The sequence below is a fragment of the Arvicola amphibius genome, chromosome 10, assembly GCF_903992535.2.
Source record: "Arvicola amphibius chromosome 10, mArvAmp1.2, whole genome shotgun sequence".
Lineage (NCBI taxonomy): Eukaryota > Metazoa > Chordata > Mammalia > Rodentia > Cricetidae > Arvicola > Arvicola amphibius.
Genome location: NC_052056.1, coordinates 101,238,938 through 101,262,498, shown reverse-complemented (window position 1 = coordinate 101,262,498; position 23,561 = coordinate 101,238,938). Strand labels below are relative to the sequence as shown.

The 23,561-nt window shown below is 53.5% G+C and overlaps 1 protein-coding gene across 6 annotated transcripts in view; it reads left to right on the top strand.

Annotated features, from left to right (window-relative positions):
* Tnrc18 (trinucleotide repeat containing 18) overlaps positions 1-23,561 on the top strand; it is a 92,648-nt gene that overhangs the window by 42,842 nt on the left and 26,245 nt on the right. For 2 of the 6 annotated variants that reach the window (XM_038344911.2, XM_042055873.1), the window contains 10 exons: positions 99-289; positions 1,192-1,612; positions 2,799-3,797; positions 8,192-8,367; positions 9,152-9,288; positions 9,438-9,566; positions 11,084-11,255; positions 13,756-14,116; positions 17,822-18,094; positions 22,671-22,925. In XM_038344911.2, coding sequence (XP_038200839.1) covers positions 99-289; positions 1,192-1,612; positions 2,799-3,797; positions 8,192-8,367; positions 9,152-9,288; positions 9,438-9,566; positions 11,084-11,255; positions 13,756-14,116; positions 17,822-18,094; positions 22,671-22,925 — 3,114 coding nt within the window. Of the gene's footprint in view, positions 1-98; positions 290-1,191; positions 1,613-2,798; positions 3,798-8,191; positions 8,368-9,151; positions 9,289-9,437; positions 9,567-11,083; positions 11,256-13,755; positions 14,117-17,821; positions 18,618-22,670; positions 22,926-23,561 lie in introns of those variants that run through there. The other 4 variants (XM_038344913.2, XM_042055874.1, XM_038344914.2 and 1 more) reach the window with 4 other exon arrangements.

Below are 23,561 nucleotides of genomic sequence, written 5' to 3'. Positions count from 1 at the left end.
TCTGCACCGGGCCTCAGCATCTCCCTCTAGAAATGGGGTGAGAGCCCACACAGGAGCTGGGGCCGTGGGTGCAGCCACCCTGTTGTCTGTCTTCACAGCTGAGCTGATGGAGCGAGCGGCGGTGCCTCCTCTCTGGCCGGCCCTGTACCCGCCGGGCCGCAGCCCCCTGCACCACGCCCAGCAGCTGCAGCTCTTCTCCCAGCAGCACTTTCTGCGGCAGCAAGAGCTGCTGTACCTGCAACAACAGGCGGCCCAGGCCCTGGAGCTTCAGCGGAGTGCACAGCTGGTGGTGAGTCCTGGTCCTGCGGCTGCGGGAGAAGAGAGTGGTGGTCAGGGAGGGCTGCCTGGAGGACGCGGCATCCGAACAGAGGACCAGAGCGAAGATCGGGCAGGAAAGCTGGGGTGTGGTGGGTGGCACCTGCTAGGGACAGGACCCAGTAAGCAGTGGAAAAAACATGACAGAGACGACCTGTGGATCACAGATGCTTCAACTGGATACCCAAGAGATCTCAGAGGGATCTCTCCTGCCTCTCTGTCTCCAGGCAGGAGCTGCTCTGGAGTAATCAGTTGGGTAGTCACACTGAGATTTTTTAAGCTCTGTGTTCTCCAGCTAGGGACTTAACCTCTCTAGTCTTGAAGTTTCTTCTTCCAGGTAACGGAAGTCCTAGTAATGGAAGTCCTAGTAATGGCTAATTACTTAGCTCTGAGGTAGTGAGCAGCCGCGGAACTGTCTGGGGTACTGCCAGGCCCCTGTGAGTTCTGGCTGTTGGAGAGCTCGGTTTTCCTTTTGCTGTCAGTCCCTCAGTGCTGTTTGGTTAAGGCAGCTCAGTGCTGAGCAGGTCAGCACCCTGTGTGAGCCCAGTGCGGGGTGCTGGGGTCTGGGCTCTTGGGGCTCTCACTGCAGCTGTGAGGGGCCAGAGTCCTGGTGTCAAGGGGTTTTAGGCTGTGGACCCTCCTTGTAACAGCCAAGGCTCTGTGCCCTGCCCTCCAGCCCACTGGGTTCCATAGAATGCCCTGTTTATTATACGCGAGACACAGTGGAAGGTCTATGGTGCTGCCTCGGGACAGGGAGGCCTGGGTGGCCTGGACTTTGGATCTTGCCTGATAGTCTCTGGAGCGGGCGTCTCCAGGGACAGGGCAGGTGATGACGGCTCCTGCCATACTGACCCTACCCCTTGTCACATTCCCCAGCAGGAGCGATTGAAAGCCCAGGAGCACCGAACTGAGATGGAGGAGAAGGTAAACAAGAGGGGCCTGGAGACCACAGGCAAGACCGGCCTGAGCGCTGCTGGCCCAGGGCTGCTGCCTCGCAAGCCCACTGCCGGCTCCACAGGCACCCACGGCAAGGCTGTGAGCCCACCCCCGTCTCCCCGAGCCTCCCCCGTGACCTCTCTGAAGGCCAAGGTTATCCAGAAGGTGGAGGATGCGTCTAAGCCGCCGGCCTACACCTACCCTGCCACACCTAGCTCACACCCCAGCAGCCCACCGCCCGCCTCCCCACCACCAACCCCTGGCCTCACCCGCAAGGAAGAGGCTCCCGAGAACGTGGTGGAGAAGAAAGACCTGGAGGTGGAGAAGGAGGCGCCCAGCCCCTTCCAGGCCCTTTTCACAGGTGGGTGTGAAAGCAGGATGGGCTGCCTGGCTGTGGACACCGAGTTTGAGTGTTCGCTGGCGGTCTTGTCTGTTCACTGTACATTCATTCATTCACTCATGCACTTATTCTCTGGCTGAGCACTCTATATATCCCCCACTGTCCAACTCTGGAATGAGAATGTAGCTGAGATTTCTTCCCGGTCCCTTGTTAGTGTAGAGGTGGGGGGATGGTGGAATGGGGGGGGACACAGCCCTGATAGCCTCCATGCAGGAGGGATGTTCAGAGCACAGTGCAAAGCCAGACTGCCAGACTTGTTAATCTTGTGTGCAGTCACTGCTGAGACTCCCTGGGAACACGCAGAGGTTCCCATCTGGGCAGCCTCTTTGATTACACACACATGTGGTTCCAGTGTCCTGTGTCCATCAGGACTGGCCGCAGGTGGCTCTGGGCTCTGAGGTATGTGTCCCCTTTTCTGGGGGCAGTGCAGATTGTGAGCTTGTACCTGGGAGGATTTGGGTTTTGATTCAGAATCCTGTCTTAGTGCTGTGTTGGTTTGGGCAGGAGGTTTGGCCCTCTCTGAGGCCCTTTGGTGTAATGCTGATGGTAAGGAGTAAGCGTATGCCTAGCCTCGAGCATACTCTCTGGTAAACTGTTGTGTGTGGGGTTCCTGTTGGGCATTGCCCAGGCGTTGAGGTCAGGCCTGATGCAGCCACAATCATCCCACTCCGCCCTGCCTCTTAGGATAAAGCTGTATTACCATGAAGGATTTTGCTCTGTTGTGTTTCGACATAGTGTCTCAGTGTATAGCCGTGGATGCCCTGAGCTCACAGAGGTCTGTGGACTTCTGCTTCCCAAATTCTGAGATTAAAGGCTTGCACCACCACACCCAGCTGCTATGAGATTTTTGAATGCAATCTTTATCGGGGTGATAAACAGTCCAGGCTGACAGACAGATCTTCATACACCTTGTTTAAGCCTTTGATTCTGGTTCAGTCCCGATTCACCTTAACAACTGTAAGGCTGAGGACAAGATGCTGGCTGCCTTACATGTAGAAGGTTTGTGGGGTGTTTCAGGCCCAGCAGGGGTGGGTGTTCCCCATCGTGCAGCTGGTCCAGCAGGCGCAGTTGTGTATTCTGTTGCAGGTTGTGAGGCTAGGTCAGAGCCCTCGGGAGCCCCTTCTCTGACTTCTTCTGTCCTTGGCAGATATCCCCCCCAGGTACCCATTCCAAGCCCTGCCACCACACTATGGGAGACCCTACCCTTTCCTGCTGCAGCCCACTGCAGCTGCTGACGCCGATGGCCTTGCCCCGGATGTGCCACTTCCGGCTGATGGGCCTGAGCGCCTGGCACTGTCTCCTGAAGACAAGCCCATCTGCCTGTCACCTTCCAAGATCCCAGAGCCACCCCGGGACAGCCCAGAGGAGCAACCGCTGGTCGACCGTGAGGTGAAGGCTGAGGTTGAGGATGTCGAAGAGGGCCCCACTGAGCTGCCTCCCCTCCAGTCACCGTTGGCTCTGCCTGTCCCAGAGACCATGGTTGCTGTGAATCCTGCTGGTGGCTGCGGTGGTGGACTGCTGGAGGCCCAGGCATTAAGCACAGTGGGTCAGGGCTGCCGGGAGCCTTCTGAAGCCTCAGACTTTGCACAAGTGGCTGAACCACAGCTAGAACTGCCGGGTAGGACGGAGCCCCGCATGGCTGCCCTGGAGCTGGGGACACAGTTGACACCTGAGCCACTGGTGGAGACTAAGGAAGAGCCAGTGGAGGTGCCCCTGGACGTGCCAATGGAAGCGCCCATGGCAGAGGCAGAACCCGAGGACAGCCTGCCCCAGGCGTCCCTGACTGAGCCTCAGCCTAGCCTGGAGCTCTCTGACTGTGACTTGCCCGTCCCAGAGGGCCAGTGTCTGAACCTGGAAGCTCAGGAGACTGCACCTGCCCCGGGCAGCACTTGCTATCTAGAGGAGAGCTGCTCTGAATCACTCCCCCCAGGCCTGGAGGACCCGCTGGCTGGCATGAATGCACTGGCAGCTGCAGCTGAGCTGCCTCAGGCCAGGCCTCTGCCCTCTCTGGGTGCTGGGGTCCCAGCCGGGGAGAAGGTGGACGCTGCCCCCAGCCTAGGCCTGGAGCACAGCTTCCTGCAGGGCATCACCCTGCTGAGTGAGATAGCCGAGCTGGAACTGGACCGAAGGGGCCAGGAGGTTGCAGGTAAGCTCCGGGTTGAAGGTTTCAGGGAGTCTTCAGAATATTTGTAAAAGCCAGTGCTGGTGGTTCACACCTGTAATCTCAGCATTCCTGAACCTGAGGCGGGGCTCTCTCTGTGGTTCTAGGCTAGCCTGGTATACACAGCAAGGTCCAGGTCAGCCTGGGCTACAGAGTAGATTTTATAAGTTTAGGTTGTTTCTCTTCTTAAAAACTTCCAAGGCTCCCAGAATATGTCTTACTCACATTCTGGTTTGTTTGTTTGTTTGTTTGTTTATTTGCTTTTGCTTTTAATTTTAAAACCAGGCTTGGTGGCACAGGCTATCATCCCAGTTACACGGGTGGCTGAGGCAGGAGAATTGTGAATTTAAGGCCAGCTTGGGCTAGATAGAATACAAGGCTAGCCTAGGCAATTCATTGAGACCCTGATCTCATGATAAAAAGTAAAACGAGGGCTAATGATTAGTTCAGTGGTAGAGCCCCTGCCTAGATTCCCCCCCCCCCTCCGTGAGGGGCTAGGGTGTGGCTCAGTGATAGAGCCTCTGCCTAGAATCCCCCAGTGAGGGGCTGGGGTGTGGCTCAGTGGTAGAGCCCCTGCCTAGAATCCCTCAGTGAGGGGCTGGGGTGTGGCTCAGTGGTAGAGCCCCTGCCTAGAATCCCCCAGTGAGAGGCTGGGGTGTGGCTCAGTGGTTGAGTCTCCAGTATTAAAGTAAATGTGGGAGGAGTGAGAAAACATAGCTGCTTTGATGGACTTAAGCTTCCAGTTGTCTCCTTCCCCTGGTATTGTATGAATACGTGCAGGAGGTTTTTAGAAGTTAGATTGGCTTGGAGAGAGGTTGGGTCAGGGTGGTGGGTGCGTCGGTGGATAAAGGCATCTTCCACCAAGCCTTGGTGGTCTTGAGCCCAGAACCTACATAGTAGAGATAATAGATTTCCAAAAGTTGTCCTCTGAGCTCCACATGTGTGCTGCAGCATGTGCGTGTGCATGGGTGTGTGTGACACACACGCACACACAAGTAAATCAGTGCAATGAAATAAAGGGAATGTAGCTCGCTTGGTAGAGGGCTTGCTCAACATGCATGATGTACCGGATGTTCCATCCTCAGCACCGCTTAAACCAGGTATGTACTCCGAACACGTGAAGAGACGGAGGCAGGAGAATTCAGACTTTAAGGTCATCTTCAGCTACATACTGAATTTGAAGCTTGGCTTGGATACTGTGTTAGACCCCGTCTCTGTCCCCCCTCCCTCACCTCCCTCAAAAAAGGGGGCAGAGTTTATTTGCTCCTGGAACCAGAGTTTGAACAACGATGAAGTAGCATTAGATACAGCCGAATCTGGGTACTTAAGTCATCTTGAGATTTTTTTTTCCCCTGTGCATCCCCAAATTGGTTCTTCCCTTTTCTGCCTCTCTCCTTCCCTGGTCTACTTTTATCTCCGTTGACCTCATTTTGCCAGGCTCCCTGCTCTCACTGGTGCCTCCAGTAATTCCTCCCGTGCCTGTGGGCCTAGTAAGAACTCAGACTCCACCTCATGGGCCCACTGGAGTTCATGCCTTCTGCAGTACAAGAGCCTGCAGCTGGGACCTGGGGAGACGGCTCAAGGGTCAAGCATCTGTCACATAAGTGCAAGGACCTGAGTTCAAATGCCGGAACCCATAGAAACCCGGCCACAGAAGTATGCATTCCTCTGTTGCTACAACAAAATTGGAGGTAGAACTTAGGGCCCTTGAGTTCAGTGACCTTTGACCCTGTTAGATACACAAGAACAAAAAACCCTTTCTCAAACAAGGAGGGAGGCAAGGATTGACACCCCACTTGGTCTCTGAACCTCTCATGTACTGTGGGAATGCATGGAGTGCACTCCCATGTGAATTCACTCACACACACACCAGGCAAAACACATAAAATAATAAAAAATATAGTTCTACATGGTGATATACACACCTTTAATCCCAGCACTCAAGTGGCAGAGGCAGGTTAGATTTCTAGAGTCCTAGGCCAGCCTGGTCTACATAGTGAGTTCCAGGTCAGCTAAAGTTGTATGCCTCAAAACAAAAACAAAATGGAAAGGTTTGTGATTATATATGAATAAAAATTTGGGAAAAAAAAATGAAATAAAAACTGAAACCACTGCTTGTCCCTGAGAGGGGAGAGATTTTTGTGCCATATGGGATGTTGGCAGCAGCAGGCCTGGTGGTTGTCACCTGTTCAGGAGAGCACTACTGCCATCTAGTGGGGAAATGCGGGGCGACTTCGCTGATCCAGCGAACGTGACGGTCCCCGTCCTGCCTGCATTGGGAGCCAGACTTTGAGACCTGGTTACTATATAAATGCTGGGATTATTCACGCTCACTCTTTTGGCCTCCAGACATGGGTGATTGTGTGATTTTTCTCAAGCATGCTTGAATGGTACATTAAAATTGGTTAGCTTTAAGATCCAAGAGAAAATGTCAGTTTGACAAGGGGTCCGTGAGTAGGGTGCTTGCTGCTAAGTGAGGACCTGAGTTCGAGTCCCTAGAACCGAGGATGGAAAGAGAACCAGTTTCTGAAAGTGTCCTTTGACCTCCTCATACCTACTGTATAGATGTAGCACATTCTCTTTTCCTCCATTTCCCTCTCTCTCTCTCTCTCTCTCTCTCTCTCTCTCTCTCTCTCTCTCTCTCTCTCTCACTCACACACACACACACACACACACACACACAGTAAAATAAAACAAAATTAAAATAGCCAGGCATGGTGATGCAGATCTAATTCTAACACTTGGGAGGCTGAGGCAGGAGGATTGTGAGTTTGAGAGTTTGAGGCAGGCTAGCCGCAACCAGACATGGTCTCCTGTAGCTCAGGCTGCCCTCAAACTCCTTCTGTAACCAAGGATGACCTTGAACTCCTGCACCCCTAGCCACTACTGCCTAGGTACTGGAATTATAGTGCGGCAGTTCGCCTGCTTACATCGTGCTGGGGATTGAACCCAGGGTTCTGTGTGTTCTGGGAAGAACTGCATCGACCTCGTCAACACCCCCAGCCCTCAATGTGTTTTAATATTTATACAGGAGGCTGGGTGTGTTAGGAATGTTAGAACATGACAGTACAGTCCTGGAACTCCGGCACACTGTGTCACATCCTTGCCCAGAGGAGACTGTGTGTTTGGGGAGGGGGGGTTGTCTTTACATCTTTCTGCTTGATTTGTGTTTTTTTAAATACATTCTTTTGTGTGCATGTGTGCATTTCTGATGTACACGCACACGCGTGTGTTAGCGTTGATGTGTACATGCCACGGCATGTGTGTGGAGGTCTGAGAACAGCCTCTGGTGTCCGTGTTCCCTTTATACCTGTTTGTCACAGGATGTGCCGGGCTAGCTGGTTCTCTTGAGTTTCGGGGGATTTTCCTCTTTTAACTCCTGTCTCACTGGAGCTATAAGCATGTGTTCCTGTGCTGGGCTGTACGTGCATTCTGGACATTTGAGCTCAGTGCCTCACAGTTGCCCAGTAAGCATTTCCTCAGCCATTTCCCTGGTCCAGTTTGTAGTTTCTATCTCTCTCGTTTGTTTGTTTGTTTGTTCTGAGTCAGGGTTTCGGGTTTCACTGTGTACTCTTTCTTGGCTGGCCTGGAACTCACTATGTAGGCCAGGCTGGCCCCAAACATCTTCTGCTTCTGTCTCCCAAATGCTGAGAGTAAAGGTGTACACCCTTCCTGGCCTTTTTAAAATGTATATATACTATTTTTAAGTGTGTGTGTGCACGTGTGTGCACGTGTGTGCACGTGTGTGCAGGTGCAGAGGGATTGGCTCCCCTGGAGCTGGAGGAGCATGAGTGATGGGAACTGAACTCAGCCTCTGAGCAAGAGCAGCAAACCCCTTAGCTGATCAGCTTTGCCTTTTTTGAGTATGCTTTTCCCCCTGTTTTTTTGTTTGTTTGTTTGGAAGGCGGGAGTAGTCTCTCTGTGGCCTGAGCTCAGTCCTTCTGCCCAAGCCGTCGGGTGCTGGGGTGAGAGGTGTGAACCTGGTTTCCTGGACCTGTTTTCTGATGTGGGAAACATCACATTCGCCAATGAGAAAATTAAGTAGAAATGTGGGATAGGTACCAACCGTCCTGGGAAGGGGCCTCTGCCAGCCTGTGGTCACTCCAGGGTATTCTGGCCTTTCATACACACCGTAGGGACAAAGCCGTTCCATGCCCCAGGTCCAAGCGTCCTCCCGTGTTTGATAGTGTCCTGTGCCCTAGTATGGCTTCAGTTCAGTAGATCACAGTGCTCCATGACCATGTGGCCACAGTTGAACCGGAGCTGACTGTAGTTTCTGGGAGTTCCGTCTGGCCTCAGGATGGCTGGCCGGGTGGGTGCAGCCACCTCTCCGGGGGTCCAGGTCCCAGTACTGACTCACTTGTCCCTCGCTTCCCCAGGTACAGAGCCAAACCTGGCTGTGCGACCTTCGCTGGAGAGCCTGCTGGCGGCCAGCAGCCACATGCTGAAGGAGGTGCTAGACAGCCCCTTCTCGGACCCACTCAAGAACTTGCGGCTTCCGCGTGAATTGAGCTCCAACAAGAAATACAGCTGGATGCAAAAGAAGGAAGAAAGGGTGAGGCCCGACGACCTCCATTTCTCCTGCGGCCCGAGAGGCCGAAGGAAGCTGGTGGGCGGGCATCCCGCTGGCCACCCTTTACCCTGTGGCCCACAGTGGGCCATTTCCCCTCTCGTGGCCTCTGTATTCTCGCACTGTGTCAGGCATGTCACTTGGGCTCACTGTGGTGCATTGGAATGGAAGCAGACTGGCAGTGAAACCTGTGCTGCCCTTTGTTGCCTGTGTGGTCTTGGGTAGCTGCCGTCCGCTGCAAATCCATGTGTGTAAATAACACACTTGTCCTCACTAAACCATGGCTTAGGGTGTTGTCACTTAGGTGTGGCTACCACCTGGCCAGGTTGGCATGAGAGGGTCCTGAACGCAGAGAAGAGGCAGGTCCCCAGGAAGTTGGGAATAAGGATGGAGTCACCTGGCTTGACGGTTTGTGTCTGGAACCCCAGCAATTGCTAGGCTGAGATAGGAGGATTGCTGAGAGAGGTCCAGGCCAGGCTAGGCTACTTAGTGGGTTTGAGCCCAGCACCCTGTAAACTAGACTCGATAATGCTTGCCTGTGATCCCAGTACTCAGGAAGTAGAGGCAGGAAGATGAAAAAAAGGCTAAGGTCATTCTTGGCTATGTGCTGAGTTTGAGGCCAGCCTGAACTCCATGAAACACTGTCTCTAAAATCCAACCAGAAATGGGCACATCAGTGGGATTCAACTCAGTCATCGACACGGGGTGGGACATCTGGAAACATCAGCTTCCTCAGTTATCTCCCCTTCCTCCTGGGTCGTCCCTCCAGATGTTTGCTATGAAGTCGTCCCTGGAAGACATGGATGCCCTGGAGCTGGACTTCCGGATGCGCCTGGCAGAGGTGCAGCGGCGGTACAAAGAGAAACAGCGTGAGCTGGTCAAGCTCCAGCGCCGCCGGGATTTGGGGTGAGTGTCTCCCCAGCTTGTACCCCATCCTGGACATCTGGTTGGCAGGTCGATTGTGGTAGCCGTCAGGTGTGTGCGTGGACCCAAGTGCCCCACTCCGCACCCCACCAACCCTAGGTTCCCAGCCGAGCCTGTGAATTCTTTTTAAGGGACAGGCACGAGGATGCCCATAGGAGCATGGCACGCAGAGGCCCTGGCAGGCCGCGGAAACGGACCCACACCCCGAGCGCCCTGTCGCCCCCCTGCAAGAGAGGGAAGAGCCACAGCGGTAGCGGAAAGTAAGGCTGGCCCCTCGGTGGATCGGGGACTGACTGGTACCCAGCTCGGAGGGGAGGAGCAGGGCCCCCCTCTAAGGCGCCCACCACTGAGCGCCAGGGGACCTGGTAGTGTGTGGTGCTCTGATCCCTAAACGGCAGCTCCCAGGGAGCCCGGAGTGCTGCCCAGTCCAGGAGGTCAAGCCAAGAGAACGAAAAGAAAGATTGTCAGTGGCTTACTTAACTCTAACCTAAACCCTTCCTGCCCCACCCACTTCTCCACCACCAGGGACTAACTCTTGCTTCTTTCCGTGACTCCTTCCAATGGAAGTATCACCTCAACTCCAGCCTTCTAGGACAGGCTGGATACATCTTGTCCCCAGGGTTGCTTTCTGGGGACAAGGTCCTCTTGGGTGGCACTGCAGCCAGCTGAGTTTGGCTTGAATGCTGGTTTGGGTGAGGGCTCTTTCTCTCCAGGGCCAGGCTTCCCGTGTACCTGTAAATGGGCCACATGAGGTCCATTGAGGAAAGAAGTTGCGCAGTTTCCTGTGTTGGTACACAAGGGTGCGGGTACTAGGTCGGCGAGGGCTTGGAGTGGTCACAGGCGAGGTGGTAGTGTGTGTGTGTAGTATGTGTGTTCATGGTCTTGTCATGAGAAAATGGCCCCCACCTTGCCACATCTTGCATTTAACCTTGTGTGTTCCCAACTGGGGAAAGAACAGAGATGAACATGTCTTTCACCAGCCACAGGAGAGGATAGAAGAGAGGCTACGGGTCCACCAGCGATGCAGGCCTAGTGATCAGGAGTGTCGTCATTATGCTAAACTTTCTGCTGTGTTCCAGCCCCACCGCTCCTGTGACATTGGGCCCAGTGTCAGTTTTCTGAGCCTCTAGTCTCTCTTTGTCACGGGGGCACTGAGGATGATAGCAGTGCAATGGGCAGAGTAACCGTCTAGCGCGCACAAAGCCCAGGGTTCTGCCCCCATGCACAAGGTATGGTGGCCCCTGCTTGTCACCCCAGCGTGAGAATCAGGCAGGTTCATGAGTCAAGAGACACGTCTGTCCCTGTTCTCCAGAAAAGGAGGTGCAGTACAGAGGTTCCCTCCATCCCAGCATTTGATAGAATCTCCCCTCCACCTTGGTAGATTTCCTCAGTATTTTCTGACCTTTGCTGTTGGTGCAATTTTGGTAAAGATATGTCTGACTGGTTCGTGTGTGTGTGTGTGCGTGCGTGCGTGCGTGCGTGGGTGCGTGCCTGCCTGCCTGCCTGCCTGCCTGCCTGCCTGCCTGTCTGTCTGTCTGTCGAAACCGCATAAGAGAGAGGCTGGTGCAGGATGCTGACATGGATTTTCCCCCCCTTCTCTCTTTGTGCTTCCTTCCCTAGCAATCATCTGTCTTCCCACACTGCTCGTTCTGGTGTCTGTCACTGTTTCTTTCCACTTCTCGAGCCCAACCCTCTAGGGCCACCTGGGTGGACGCCCCCCTCTCTGTGAGTATGGCCTGGCTGAGGTGCTGACCCCCATGGTGTGCTTGACTTTCAGGCTGAACAGCAAATCCCTCCTGACGCCAGAGGACTATGATCTGGGAGCAGGGATAAGGAAGAGACACAAGGGGCCTGAGGAGGACCAAGATGCCCTCATTGGCATGGCAAAAGCCCGGGGCAGGAACCAAAGCTGGGATGATCATGAATCCTCCTCTGACTTTATGAGTCAGGTCAGTAAACTCAGTCTTGCAGACTCATTGGGACACACTCCTCAACCTGGGGGGGGGGGGGCTGGAGGTCATACCAGAGACAGTGAACCTTTTCGGTGGAGGTCTGTTGATCCCTACTGCTGTAGAGAAACTGTTAAGAGTTAACTCCCTCACTGCAGGGAGAAAAGGGAGGCCCAGGAGACATCAGGGACCGGGCAAAGTAACAGGAGGCAGAGGTAGGGCCAAAAGCAACGTCGGTTTGTGTGCACTGAGACGCTGCTTAATCAAGCGGGAGGATAGATGGCAAGAGCGTAACCAAATAGCGGTTACTCCGCTGTTTAGCAGTGTAATTGTTTAATGAACACCTTGGTGTTGCACATGGGCCTGGTGCCATTGTGATTCAGTCTGAGTTCTCCAGGCGTAATTTCTCATTTCCCCAGCACTTTGGGGCTGCGGAGATGGCTCAGTGGGTAAAGCATCTGATGCCCAAGGGCGATGAGTGGAGTTAGGATCCCTAGAACCTTTGCACAGCTGGGTGGGCATGGTGGTGTGCACAGAGACAGGCATAGCAAGTTCAGGAGTCCAGCCTGGTCTACTCAGCAAGTTCAGGCCAACCAGGGCTTTATAGGGAGACCCTGTCTCAGGAGAAGAAAATCAAAATAAATAAAAAATTTTATCCCTTTAATCCCAGCACTTGGGAGGCAGAACCAGGCAGATCTCAGTGAGTTGGAGTCCAGCCTGGTCTTCAGAGCTAGTTCCAAGCCAGTAAGGCTACACAAGGAAACCCTGTCTTGAAAAGATGAGAACAGCAAAAACAACAACAAAAAACCCCAAAATAAAATTTTAAAATTAAAGCGTGAAAAGATGGCCACTTTTTGTATGCCAGGATCTCTTTTCCTCTCAGGTGAGAGATAATTTGTTAATTATCTTAACACCGCCCTTCCAGACTCCACCCCCCCCGCCCCCGCCCCTGCCTCCCGCAAAAATACCTGATGTCAAGTACGTAGCCGGCGCCCTGAAATGGCAGAGCACGGATGCCTTTGAAACTGCACATTTCGTTTCAACAAATGACTACCGTTGGCGATAGACGCGCAAGGAGACATTCGGGCTGAGAAAGCTCTGATCAGTCTCCCTGGTCCAGGCATCCAAGGCACACTCCAGCCGTTCTCTTGGCAGCTCTGACCCGTTCAGTTGGGCGGGCTGGTGTAGGCTGAGCAGCAGCCTCCGGCAGCTGCTGTGGGAGGCTGAGATGTAGAGCAGATCTGCCACTCTCTGGGCTCAGTTTCTTGTCTTGGCTCTCGTCTTCCCAGCTAGCTACCTTCTCCCGCCCATCTGTAGCCCTGCGTTCTCAAAGTCCTTCTATAGACGCTCCCAGGCAGGGCTGTGGAAAGCCATTGCCAGCTAGGATTGTTACCATGGTAACAGCTTTTAATAAGTGATTACTAGGCCAGGCATCTTTTTTTTGGTTTTTTTTTTTTTGTTTTGTTTTGTTTTTTTGTTTTGAGACAGGGTTTCTCTGTAGCTTTGAAGCCTGTTCTGGAACTAGCTCTTGTAGACCAGGCTGGCCTCGAACTCACAGAGATCCTCCTGCCTCTGTCTCCTGAGTGCTGGGATTAAAGGCATGCGCCACCACCGCCCAGCTAAATTTTTTTAAAAATATTTATGTATATGGGTGTTTTGCTTGCATGTATGTCTGTGCACAACATGCACATGCGTTCACTGTCCATGGAGACCAGAAGAGGGCGCTGGATCTCCTGGAACTAGAGTCATAATGGTTGTGAGCTACTTTGTGCGTGCTGGGAATCAAACCTGGATCATCTGGAAGAACCACCAGTGTGCTTAAGCAGAGAGTTCTCTCTCCAACCCCAGGGCGAGGCATTTTTGATAAATGCTTTATTTTTAGAAAGATTTCTGTTGTTTTGAAATGTATATCAGTGTGTGGGTGTGGATATGTGTGTACATTAATGTAGATAGACGCCCACAGCATCCAGAAGAGAGAGAGTATCATAGCCCCTGGAGCTGGAATTACAGGGGTTGTGTGTGAGGAACTGAACTTGGGTCCTTTGCAAGAATATTACAGGATCTTAACCACTGAGCCTTCTAATTCCCCACTTTATTTATGTGTGTGTGCACATGTTTGCGCTTGCGTGCATGCATGTGTGTACACGGGGGTCATGTGTGTCAGGTGTGTATGGAGGTAAGAGTCTATTTTCTCCATTATGTAGGCCCTAGGGAATTGAACTCAGGTCAAGAGTTGGCATCAGTACCTTTACCTGCTGAGCCGTCTCACTGGCCTGAATAAATGTTTTGTGTGCCTTACCCTGGTTATCTTTCTAGTAGCCTCATGATAGACTCAGACGGCCCCATTTTAGACGCAAGGTCTGAGGATTAGTTCAGTGATTTGCCACGAGTCAAGAGGACACAGGACAGGAGTTAGTCCAGTCTCATAAACATTGTGATCAGAGACTCGCTGTCCTGTTTGGCCGTATGTCTTACTCTGTGACCCAACTTCCTTCCCCAGCTAAAGATTAAGAAGAAGAAGATGGCGAGCGACCAGGAGCAGTTGGCAAGCAAGCTAGACAGAGCCCTCTCCCTCACAAAGCAAGACAAACTGAAGTCACCCTTCAAGTTTTCCGACAGTCCCGGGGGAAAACCGAAAGCTAGTGGGGGCTGTGGCAGGTTCTTGACACCGTATGACAGCCTGCTGGGCAAGGACAGAAAAGCGCTGGCCAAAGGCCTTGGCTTGTCTCTGAAACCCTCCAGAGAAGGTAAACACAAAAGGGCTGCCAAAGCCAGGAAGATGGAGGGGGGCTTCAAGGCCAGAGGCCAGCCCAAGTCTGTCCATTCTCCGTTTGCCTCGGAAGTGAGCAGCCACTCCTACAGTAAGTATCGCCTGCGGTCAGCGGCCAGCCCTGATCTTACTTGCTCCTTAACCTTTCTTGCCCTCCTCTGAGGGACTCTGGGGGATCCTGAAGCTGTTCACTGTGCCTAAAGCCAGATGAGTGCCCCCTAAAGCAGAAATGCCAGGGAATGCCAGTGGTGTTGGATAGGCACTTGTGATTGGTGGGTGTGAGTGGATATCAGTGGCCGGCCTGCCACTGACTCGCCTTGCACCACAGAGTTTGTAGCCACTCAACCTAGAGTGACCTGGAGAGTGACATCGTTTCACTGCTCCATTGCCTGCAGGAAGCTTGTCATGTGTTCTAGACGCTAGTGCGGCCATGGGTGGTGGTGTTAGTGGGTCAGAGAAGAGTGTGGGCCGGAGTGGGAAGAGACAAACTGGGGCGAACCAGGTTCTGTTTGAGCCTCTTGCCCCTGACAACCCACTGCCACACCCGGACATTGTTTTCACTGTGGCCTTGTCCACGGCAATAGCCACGTGTGACTTAGGAGCCAAGGACATTGAGCAGCCTGTGGGACCAAGGGACGGATGGAGCTTTTGTTGTGTTTAAGTAGAGACTGGTCTTGTGGTTTGTCAGTGCAAGGAAGCTCTCCTTGACGTCTCTCCTCGGCCCTCTGCCTGCCAAGGGAATGGGTGCTCTCTCGTTCCGTGTGGGTGAGTACCCGATGCCCAAGACAGGCAGGTACTAACGATGCTGGTGCTTTGGAAGGCAGGAGGGGCTTCCGTCCAGTCCTATGGCACAGAGGTTTGCTCTGGCTGTCTTCAGGGCTTTCTTGTCTTCTGCCAGATTCCCTGTGACTTTGCTAGACTCTGCTTCCTGGGATATGTGTGTGTGTGTGAGTTTGAATGTCAACTGAAAAAAAAATGACCCGTATATCCCCCCCCCCTTTTTTTTTTTGCTGGTTAGTGCTGTGCTTAGAAATTGACCTACAGTCTAATGCTTGCCAGACGGGAGCACTACCCCAGCCCTAATCCCCATCTCTCTGTACCTCCATCCCTTGTCTCCCTCTGCCCTTCCACTCAGTGCGAGGTCTTCCATAACAGCCTTTGCTGCTCTTTACTGTGCATGTGTCCCAAGCTGACTTAATTTTCAGTCCTCCCACCTCTACCACCCAAGGGCTGGGATTGCAGACCTGCGCCATCTTGCCCAGCTTGCCCACTGAGTTTTTCTTTTTCTTTTAGCCAGACAGTGGTGGCGCACGCCTTTAATCCCGACAGTTGGGAGGCAGAGACAGGCAGATCTGAGTTTGAGACCAGCCTGGTCTACAGAGCTAGTTTCAGGATTTTATTATGTGTGGGTGCTCATGGGTACATGTGTATGTGTCCTTGGAGGTCAGAAATAACATTGGAGTCCCCAGATCTGGAGTTCCAGGCAATTGTGAGCCAACGTGTGGGTTCTGGGAACAGAACCTGGGTCCTTTGGAAGAGTAGTGAGTGCCCTTAACCACTGAGCCACTCTCCAGCTCAGTGTTTTCTTTTCTGCTTGCTCCCTCCCTCCCTCCCTCCCTTCCTCCCTCTCTCCTTCCCTTCCTCTCTTTTTTTGGGGGGAGACAGTGTCTCTCATATGTACCTTTCGTGGGCCTAGAATTCACTGTGTAGACCAGGCTGGCCTTGAACTCACAGCACTCTCTCTGCCTCTGCCTTCTGAGTGCTGGGATTAAGGCACAGACTTTAAATGCTTTGTTTTGGAGTTCAGGCATCGTCATGGTCTTCCTGGGGTGTGAGCGCCTGGAGTCCTCCTGCAGGGGTGCAGGGAGGTGGACGCTGTGCCTGCCGCAGGGTTAAGTTGCTGCGTCATGTGACTCATTTGCATTTTTGTTTGTCTTTGACCCGTGGGTGCCCAGGACAGATGCACCAGTGGGCATGAGGCCTGCCCGCCCCCTCAGCCTTCTGCACTAGGAACGTGTTGGGTGGTGTTAGCCAAAGTGCTCCTCACAGCCAAAGGGTGTGATCACTTAGGTCCCGGCTCACAAACAGGCACAAGGAGAGGAGACCGAGGAAGACTTGTGGTGGAAGTGGAAGAGAGTGGTGGCTTCTTGCTTTTCCAGTTGGGGTTGGAGGGCAGGAATGTCACGTGTATTCTTATGGGAGGCTCAGTTGGTGTCACCTCTCGGCATCTGTGGCTTTGGAAGGACCAAGTTAGAACATGAGAGGGGCTGATGGTGTGGTGGGTAGCAGTGTTTACCGACTGGTGGTCTGGTGGAGTTTGTCACCCCCCACCAGACTTAGTGAGCCACCCTAAAGTTGGGGTCCTGGTTGTGGTGAAAGTGGGTCTTACCAGTCCAGTGCCTCTAGGGGCAGACACCCCGTGTCCCTGCGTGTTTTCTCTTGGACTTGAAGATGTTAGGTACTGCCAAGCTGGAGCTGTGTTTCCGTGTTCATCTTGTTCTGCGGAGGTTTTTAGCAGATCAAGGGATTACTGTCTTGGCTGTGGGGCCCTCTCTTCTTGTCTTGCTCAACAGCCCAGCAACCGTGTAAAATAGCTCAAGACGGCATATGTTTGGGTTGAAGTTGGAAGGGACCAAAGAGCCTTCCCAACTCTGTCAGCACAATCATGTGTTTAGACCAGAGACTTAGAGAAAGCCATCGGCAGAAGCCGTTCAGCTGGCCCTCTGATGGAAAAGAGGGATGGGGTGACGGGGCTGACGGAGAGAGCATTTCGTTGTCGTGAATGCCCTCACCTACGGCCCATTTCAGTCTGCTGTTGCTGTAAAGTCGAACAAGGATCTGGGGAGAGATACATAGGATTGGTCCTTGTCAGCCACCGGGCTGTGTCCCATGTGTAGGGTGGACAGGAACCGCATGCCTCTGGCCAGTACAAATTGTAGGGTCCTTCCTCAGAATTTTGCTTGCCTGTCATTGCCCCCAGCCCTCCTCCTACCCAACGGTTGGAGAAGTGGATGGTACCCAAGGTGGGTGATGGCAGCAGAGGAAAGGGCTCGGACTGCCCCTCAGTGGGCCATCCAGGCTGTTCACGACAGATGAGAGGAGAGCTGGGATGTCACACATGCCCAGGCCTGTGGGCAGTTGGCGCTTGGTCCAAGCACATTTCAGTTTTCAGGGCCGCCGACGGGTATAAAAAGACAACCTGAGCTCCTCCTTGTGCCCACAACTTACCTGTTCTCAAATAGACTTTTAAGGGCTGGGAAGATGCTCAGAGGCTGAAGCGCTTGTTGCTCAAGCGAGATAATCCAGCAGCCCCCAGCACCCACATAAAAGACAAATGTGGTGGTGCACGCTTGTGATACCAGCGCTGGGCCACCCAGGGCTCTCCGGCCAGCCAGCCTGGTCTACCTAGCAAGTCGCAGGTCCCATCGAGAGACCCCTGTCTCGAAAAAACAAGGGGGGGGCAGTGAGATGGCTTGCCACCAAGCCTGGCTCCCTGAGTTCAATCCTCGGGACCCATAGGAAGGAGAGGACTGACTCTCATAAGCTGTCCTCAGACTGTCTCGTGTTCCTTCGCATGCTCATGTTCCCACACATAAACACATGCACACGAAAGAAATTAAAACGTTAAGTTTTGTTTGTTTGTTTTTGGTGGCAGGAGTTGAGGATCCAAGGTCAAGGTTGACCCCTGGTTCCCGTCCTCACGCATACACACACATATGCACTCCACACACACGCACACACGACACACACAACACATACATCCACACAAAATAAATAAAGCCTACTTTAACTGCAGATACGGACTCAGACGAAGATGAAGACTTCTTGAAGAATGAGTGGTCTACCCAAGGCCCCTCCAGCTCCAAACTGACCTCATCCCTCCTGTGTGGCATGGTGGCCAAGAACAGCAAGCCGGCCACCGGCCCCAAGCTGACCAAGAGGAGCCTGGCGGGCCCCCGGACTTTGAAACCCAAGGCGGCCAGCAGCAGGAAGCAGCCCTTCTGTTTGCTGCTCCGAGAGGCCCGCTCCTCCTTCAGCGACTCTTCCGAGGAGGATTCCTTTGATCAAGGTTACTAGCGCCAAACACAAAATAACCTTCCATGTTTTTAGAGCGAACGTGAGTGGGAGCGAGCGAGCGAGCGTGTGTGTGTGCGTGCGAGAGTGTGTGCAGCACAACAGGGATGGCTGTAGCCGTCTAGGTTTTTGGCAGCGTAGTCTGCCCTATCCGCCTATATATTTTTTGTGTTCGCTTTTTATTTTTACTTAAGCTTGTGATAACACCACTGGCCAGCCCTTAGGGAGCTCTTACACGGACTCGTTTTTAGTCTCCCAGAATTCCTCACCCTCCTCCCTCTGCACCCCACTGGCCCTTCCCCCAAGGGTCTCCCCTCCCCCAATCCCAAAGCCTAACTTTGTCATCTCAAGACCCCCAGGCCGGCCTGGGCTTTCTCTTGGCATGAGCCTGGCGGAGGCTTGCCCAGGGAGCATTTTGTAAAAACGGACTTCTCGTGTGGGCGTGTGACTTGCTGTTTGTACTGCGATTTTGGTAATGCCAAGCTTTATTAAACATACCGAGTTCATTTTTAACTAAACTGTGTGCCTCGTTTCTCTTGCTATGTCCTTAACGAGATGTTAGGTTGCCGTTTCCCCTCCGTCCTTCCTCCCTCCCCTCCTCTCTTCTGCTCCTCCTCCCCACTCCAGAAGCCATAGACATGGGGGGACCGCTCTTCTGTTACTCCCTGGTATCTTTGGCATCCATTCCATTTTTCAGGTGTGCAGTCAAGTGTTCATCTATCTGTTCTTGTTTTTTTTTTTTTTTTTTTCTTTTTTCTTTTAAAGCTGCTTGTCTGTGTTTTATTTTTCTGGAAGCTTCTGCTACTACCCACCAGTGGTTAAAGAAAACAACCAAGAACTTACCAGTATTTGTCTGCTAACACATATTTCTGTTTTGAAGGGCATGTGGGCAGTACAGGACCAAGGCCTTTTGGCCTTCTCATTGATTTTTGGGGTTTTGGGGTTTTTTTTTTCTTTTGTTTTTGTTTTGTTTTTCTTGTTCAATTTTGAAAGCGTTGGCTCAGTTGCCATGTTGAGGGTCAAAGATGGTCTTCCTTGGGGTTGCTGAGCTGAGGTCTGGCCTCAGCTCAGCCTGGGGGTCCACCACCAGAGAACATTCTGGCTCCCACTTTCCAACTTCAGAGTTGCAGCCTGCGGTTAGAAATCCGAGAGCCCTCAGGCCCTTCAATCAGAAAATGTCCCTGCGAGGGAAGAAAGCGAGACTGCCCAGCACCCCCTGGCTAGGGTCTGCTTCAGAGAAAGTTCCCTTGAGACTAGAGTATGGAAATCCCCAGACGGGTGGCAGCATGCTACCCGTTCCCCGAGCATGGCCCCAGATGTGGGGAGAAAGGTCATAGGAGAGTCACCCCTGGGACCAGGACCCTGCCCCTTTCTTCCAGTCTTCCCTCAGTTCCTGGTCAACCTCCTCTCCTCCCACACCTGCCTTCCCAGTTGGCAGAGATGGATTTTTGGGTTAACTGAATGGTGGCACCAAAGGAGCCTGGTGCTCTTTGGGCTGTTCTGAGCCAAGACAACCTGGGCTACAAAGACAGGTCACCTGTCTCCTGCCACAGCGCCCCTCACCCTGGCCTTCCGCGGATGAGACTGTTTGGCCCCTTCCCCCTCCCCATGATTTGGGGTGGGTATCTCAGGGTCCCAGCCCCAAAGTTTTTGAGTTCCTCCTGCTCCACCACAGCCCACGCAGAAGCAGGCATCCCCAGTCCTCCTAGACAGCATCAAGGGACCAGAGCCCAGGCAGGATTTGGAGGGGTGAGGGCTCCCCAGATTGCCCCTGGTGAGGTCTGCCCAGAAAGGACTGTTTGGGTACCTAGGACCTTCCTGCCCCTTCGGTACTAAAACACTTAATTGGCGTGGCTTTTCTTGTATGTCTGCTTTTCTCCTCCCAGCAGCTTGACCATCCCTCCAACCCTTGACCCCTACCCATGATGCTTTGAGTGTCTGTTTCGGTCTCTCGCATTTGCTCTCACGCTGCACTTGGACGCAAAGCGAAGGCTGGGAGTAGGGCAGACGGCGTAGCGGGTTACTGAGTTTGAGTCCGAGCCTGGCTCGTTGCTCCGTAGGTAGGCAAAAAACGTTTTCCTTTTCTCTTCTCTGTTTATCCCCCCTCCTTGGGGTCTGCCCCCACCGGGTCTGGCAGCACCACATCGCTTTGGTCTTGATCAGGTTTTGGGAAGTCAAGAACCCAACCCCTTGCCCTGAGCCAGGATAGTAAAAACAAATTACATATATTGACATTAAAGTTTTTGCTTTTCCTCCTTCATTCCCTTGAGAATTTTTGTTGGGCTTTCTCTCCCCCTCTGCCCTAGCAGGCTCTGTGGATCCAGGTATAGACAGCTCCAGAAGTTCGTGACACCCTTGTCCCTTCAAGGTCTCTCAGCTTTCCTTGTCCTCGTAGATGCTGGTCCAGTCAGACTAGACATTGTCTGAGTCTTGACAGGCACCCCACTTGTGAGGCCCACAGGAGACCTCAGGATAATCCAGTTTCCCTCTTGGAAAAAAAAAAAAGCACCCATTCTGGGCCTCTGCCTTCTGGAATGTTCTGCAGCATCAGAATGCTGAGACCAACCTGCTCCTGGCTTTCTGGGATCTGACTGTGGCTCCCAGAAACCCCAGAGCAGGGACTCAAACTTGCCTCCCTGATGGTGATGCCTACTGCCTGAAATTCCTGGGAAGAATGTTCTGGACTTCCAGTCTCCACAGCTGAGCAGCCAGGACAGAGGGGGAGTTTTTGGAAAAGGGGAAATTCCCAGTTCCCATCCCAGCCAGTCACCCTCCCCATCCCTTGCCCACCCTACCCAAATTGGCCAACTCCAGGGAGGCCTGATGTGGGGGTTACCGAGGCGCTGCCGAAAAAGTCTGCCTACACTTTAGCCTGCTTTGCCGCTGTGGCCCACTGGGGCGGAGACAGAACCATGTGACGTCGCAATGTGATTGATCGCAAGTGCGCACTGCCTGCCTGCCCCTGCCTGCTCTGCTGGCATCCCCAGCCTGCTTCATCCATCACTCTGGGAACACCTCCCACCTCGCACCCTCTTAACCAACCTCTCTCTCGCTCGCGCTCTCTCCTCTCTCTCTCTCTCTCTCTGCTTCCCTCTATCCAGCCCCTATGCAGACCTTCCTTTAGCGACTCCCATCTCCCCTCCCAAGCTGGCTGGCCTGGCAGAAACTAGGATTCTCTGCCGTAGACAAGAAGGGTTAGGCCTCTACACTCTGGCAGTCCTGGTACCATCTGCAGCCGCTAGTTCATCTAACAAAGCCCGTGGTGTGGACCTTAGCAGGAAGAGCAGTGTTAGTTAGTTAGTTAGTTAGTTAGTTAGTTAGCAGTGTTAGTTAGTGTCCAACCCTCACATCTAGGATGTGTGTCTTACCATTGCCTCCCGGTCCTGCTTGGGCCCCAGCACACAAGCCCTTGAGACATTCACACCGGGTGCCACCTGCTCCTTGGTGCCATTTCCCTTGGAAGGTCATAAGCCAGTCTGTACCTTAGGGTGTCCTGACTTTGGGGTGGAGAATGTGGTTGCCCGTCTGGAGTAGTGCTGACGGTTGTGCTGTTTTCCATCAGCCCCACTGCCAGCCTAGTGGGGGATGCCAGCCCTTGAGCCAGCAGGGCCAGTTGCTGGGTGAAGTTGTCTTGTTACCCAGCAGAGACCTGGGTAAGACCTGGACTGGACATCTTTAGCCTGCTCTGCTGCCTGAGGGCTTGGCCTTGAGGGGTGGACGGGAGCTCACCTCCCTATTTCTGAGCGGGCTGGTCTGTCTGTCCCCAAGCATTCAAAGTCCAGATCCATAGCTGACACTGTTTCTTTCTTTCTTTTTTTTTTTTTAAACTGGGTCTCACTGTGTTGCCCAGGCTGGCCTTGAACTCACAATTCTGCCTCAGTGTTTGGACCACAAGCGTGTGCCACCACACCAGGCCATGCCACATGGGATTCTTTGTGGACCCTCTTAACCAGGCTGGTGGGCTGGAGGGTCACCTCAGGCTCAGAGAGGCTCCCTAGCGTGGGGGTGCTAGATTTTAGCTTTGTTTAGGGATTAAACTACGAGGGTTCCCTAGACTCCAGGAAGGAGAGATAAAATTCTGGTTTCTGCCAACAGCCCTCCCCACCTCCCCCAGCCTCTTCCTGTCTAAAAATGCTGTAGGCCCCTTGTCTAGATTCCCCCAGCTGAGCCCAACCCTCTCTCCTCTGCCTCTCTGTTCTTTCCTCTTTCCTTCCTCAGCCTCCATGTCTGTGTCGGGGCGTGTGTGCGCATGTGTGGACCGTGACGAGCGCTGTCTCCTGTTTTTGTCCGTCTGTGTGTCCGTCCCCCACCCACAGCACAGGTGCATGTCGGTGCTGCCCTCCCAGAAGCCCATCCCGACACCCAGAGCTGCCCCTCTCCCTTCCCCAGGCTGCCCAGGCTACTCCTGTGTGGCTCTGGGCCATGGGTGGGACTGTGGGCTGGTTCTGGACCCTCCCCCAGCGACCCTTGGTGAGGACAGAGACTGGAGCCAGGGTGGGCGGTGGGAGGAGGTGGGGGCAGCGCGCACCCATGTCAGGACCTTGATTTATTCCTTGTTTTCTGCACGCCAGATGACAGTTCAGAAGAGGATGAGGATGAGGAGCTGGAGGAGGAGGAAGAAGACGAAGAGGAAACCCTTGGTAGCTATAGGCTGGGTGCTGGGGAACATGCCCTGTCTCCGGGCCTGGAGGAGAGTGGACTGGGCCTGCTGGCTCGCTTTGCGGCCAGCGCCCTCCCCAGCCCTATTGTGGGGCCGCCCCTGTCTGTGGTGCAGCTGGAAGCTGAGCAGAAGGCCCGCAAGAAGGAAGAACGGCAGAGCTTAATGGGTGAGTGTTGCTGGCTGTGAGATGGGATCTGTGGACCCATCACAAAGATAGTGAGACTGAGGCTCAGTGGGGGGGGCGGAGGGCTGGGTGGAGCTTGTGTCATCTGATTCAGCCCCTGCCTGAATAGAATGGGGTTGCTACCCTCTTGGGCTTTTACCTTTTAGGAGGGATTACTATGGTCAAAGGAACAGTTTTCTTCACCCCTATGCTGTCCTTAAAGATGCTGGTATCTTGAGGGTCTCCAGGAGCTCAGGGAAGGCCATGACCCAGGAGAGGCCACTCTAGGCTAGCGACCTCTAGGGAGAGAAAGAGTGACAGAGGGGTACAGGTCACTGAAGAAGTTCTGTGAGTCCAGCAAGCAGAGGGGGTGGCCTTGATGGCCTGAAGCTAGGAGCTGGCGGAGTCAGGGTTGGCAGGCTGCTTTAGTGGGTTGAGGGCATGACATGAATTGGGGCCTGAAGCCCAGTCTGACCCCACCTCACTTCCCTTATAGCCCTGAGTCCAGGCCCTGTGTCCCTGATGTGTCTGTCCCCAGCGTCCTTAAACCAGATAGGATGGTGCACGCCCATAATCCCAGCACGTGGGAGGCAGGAGAATGGTCAGGAGTACAACATAGCGAGTTGGAGGCCAGCCTAG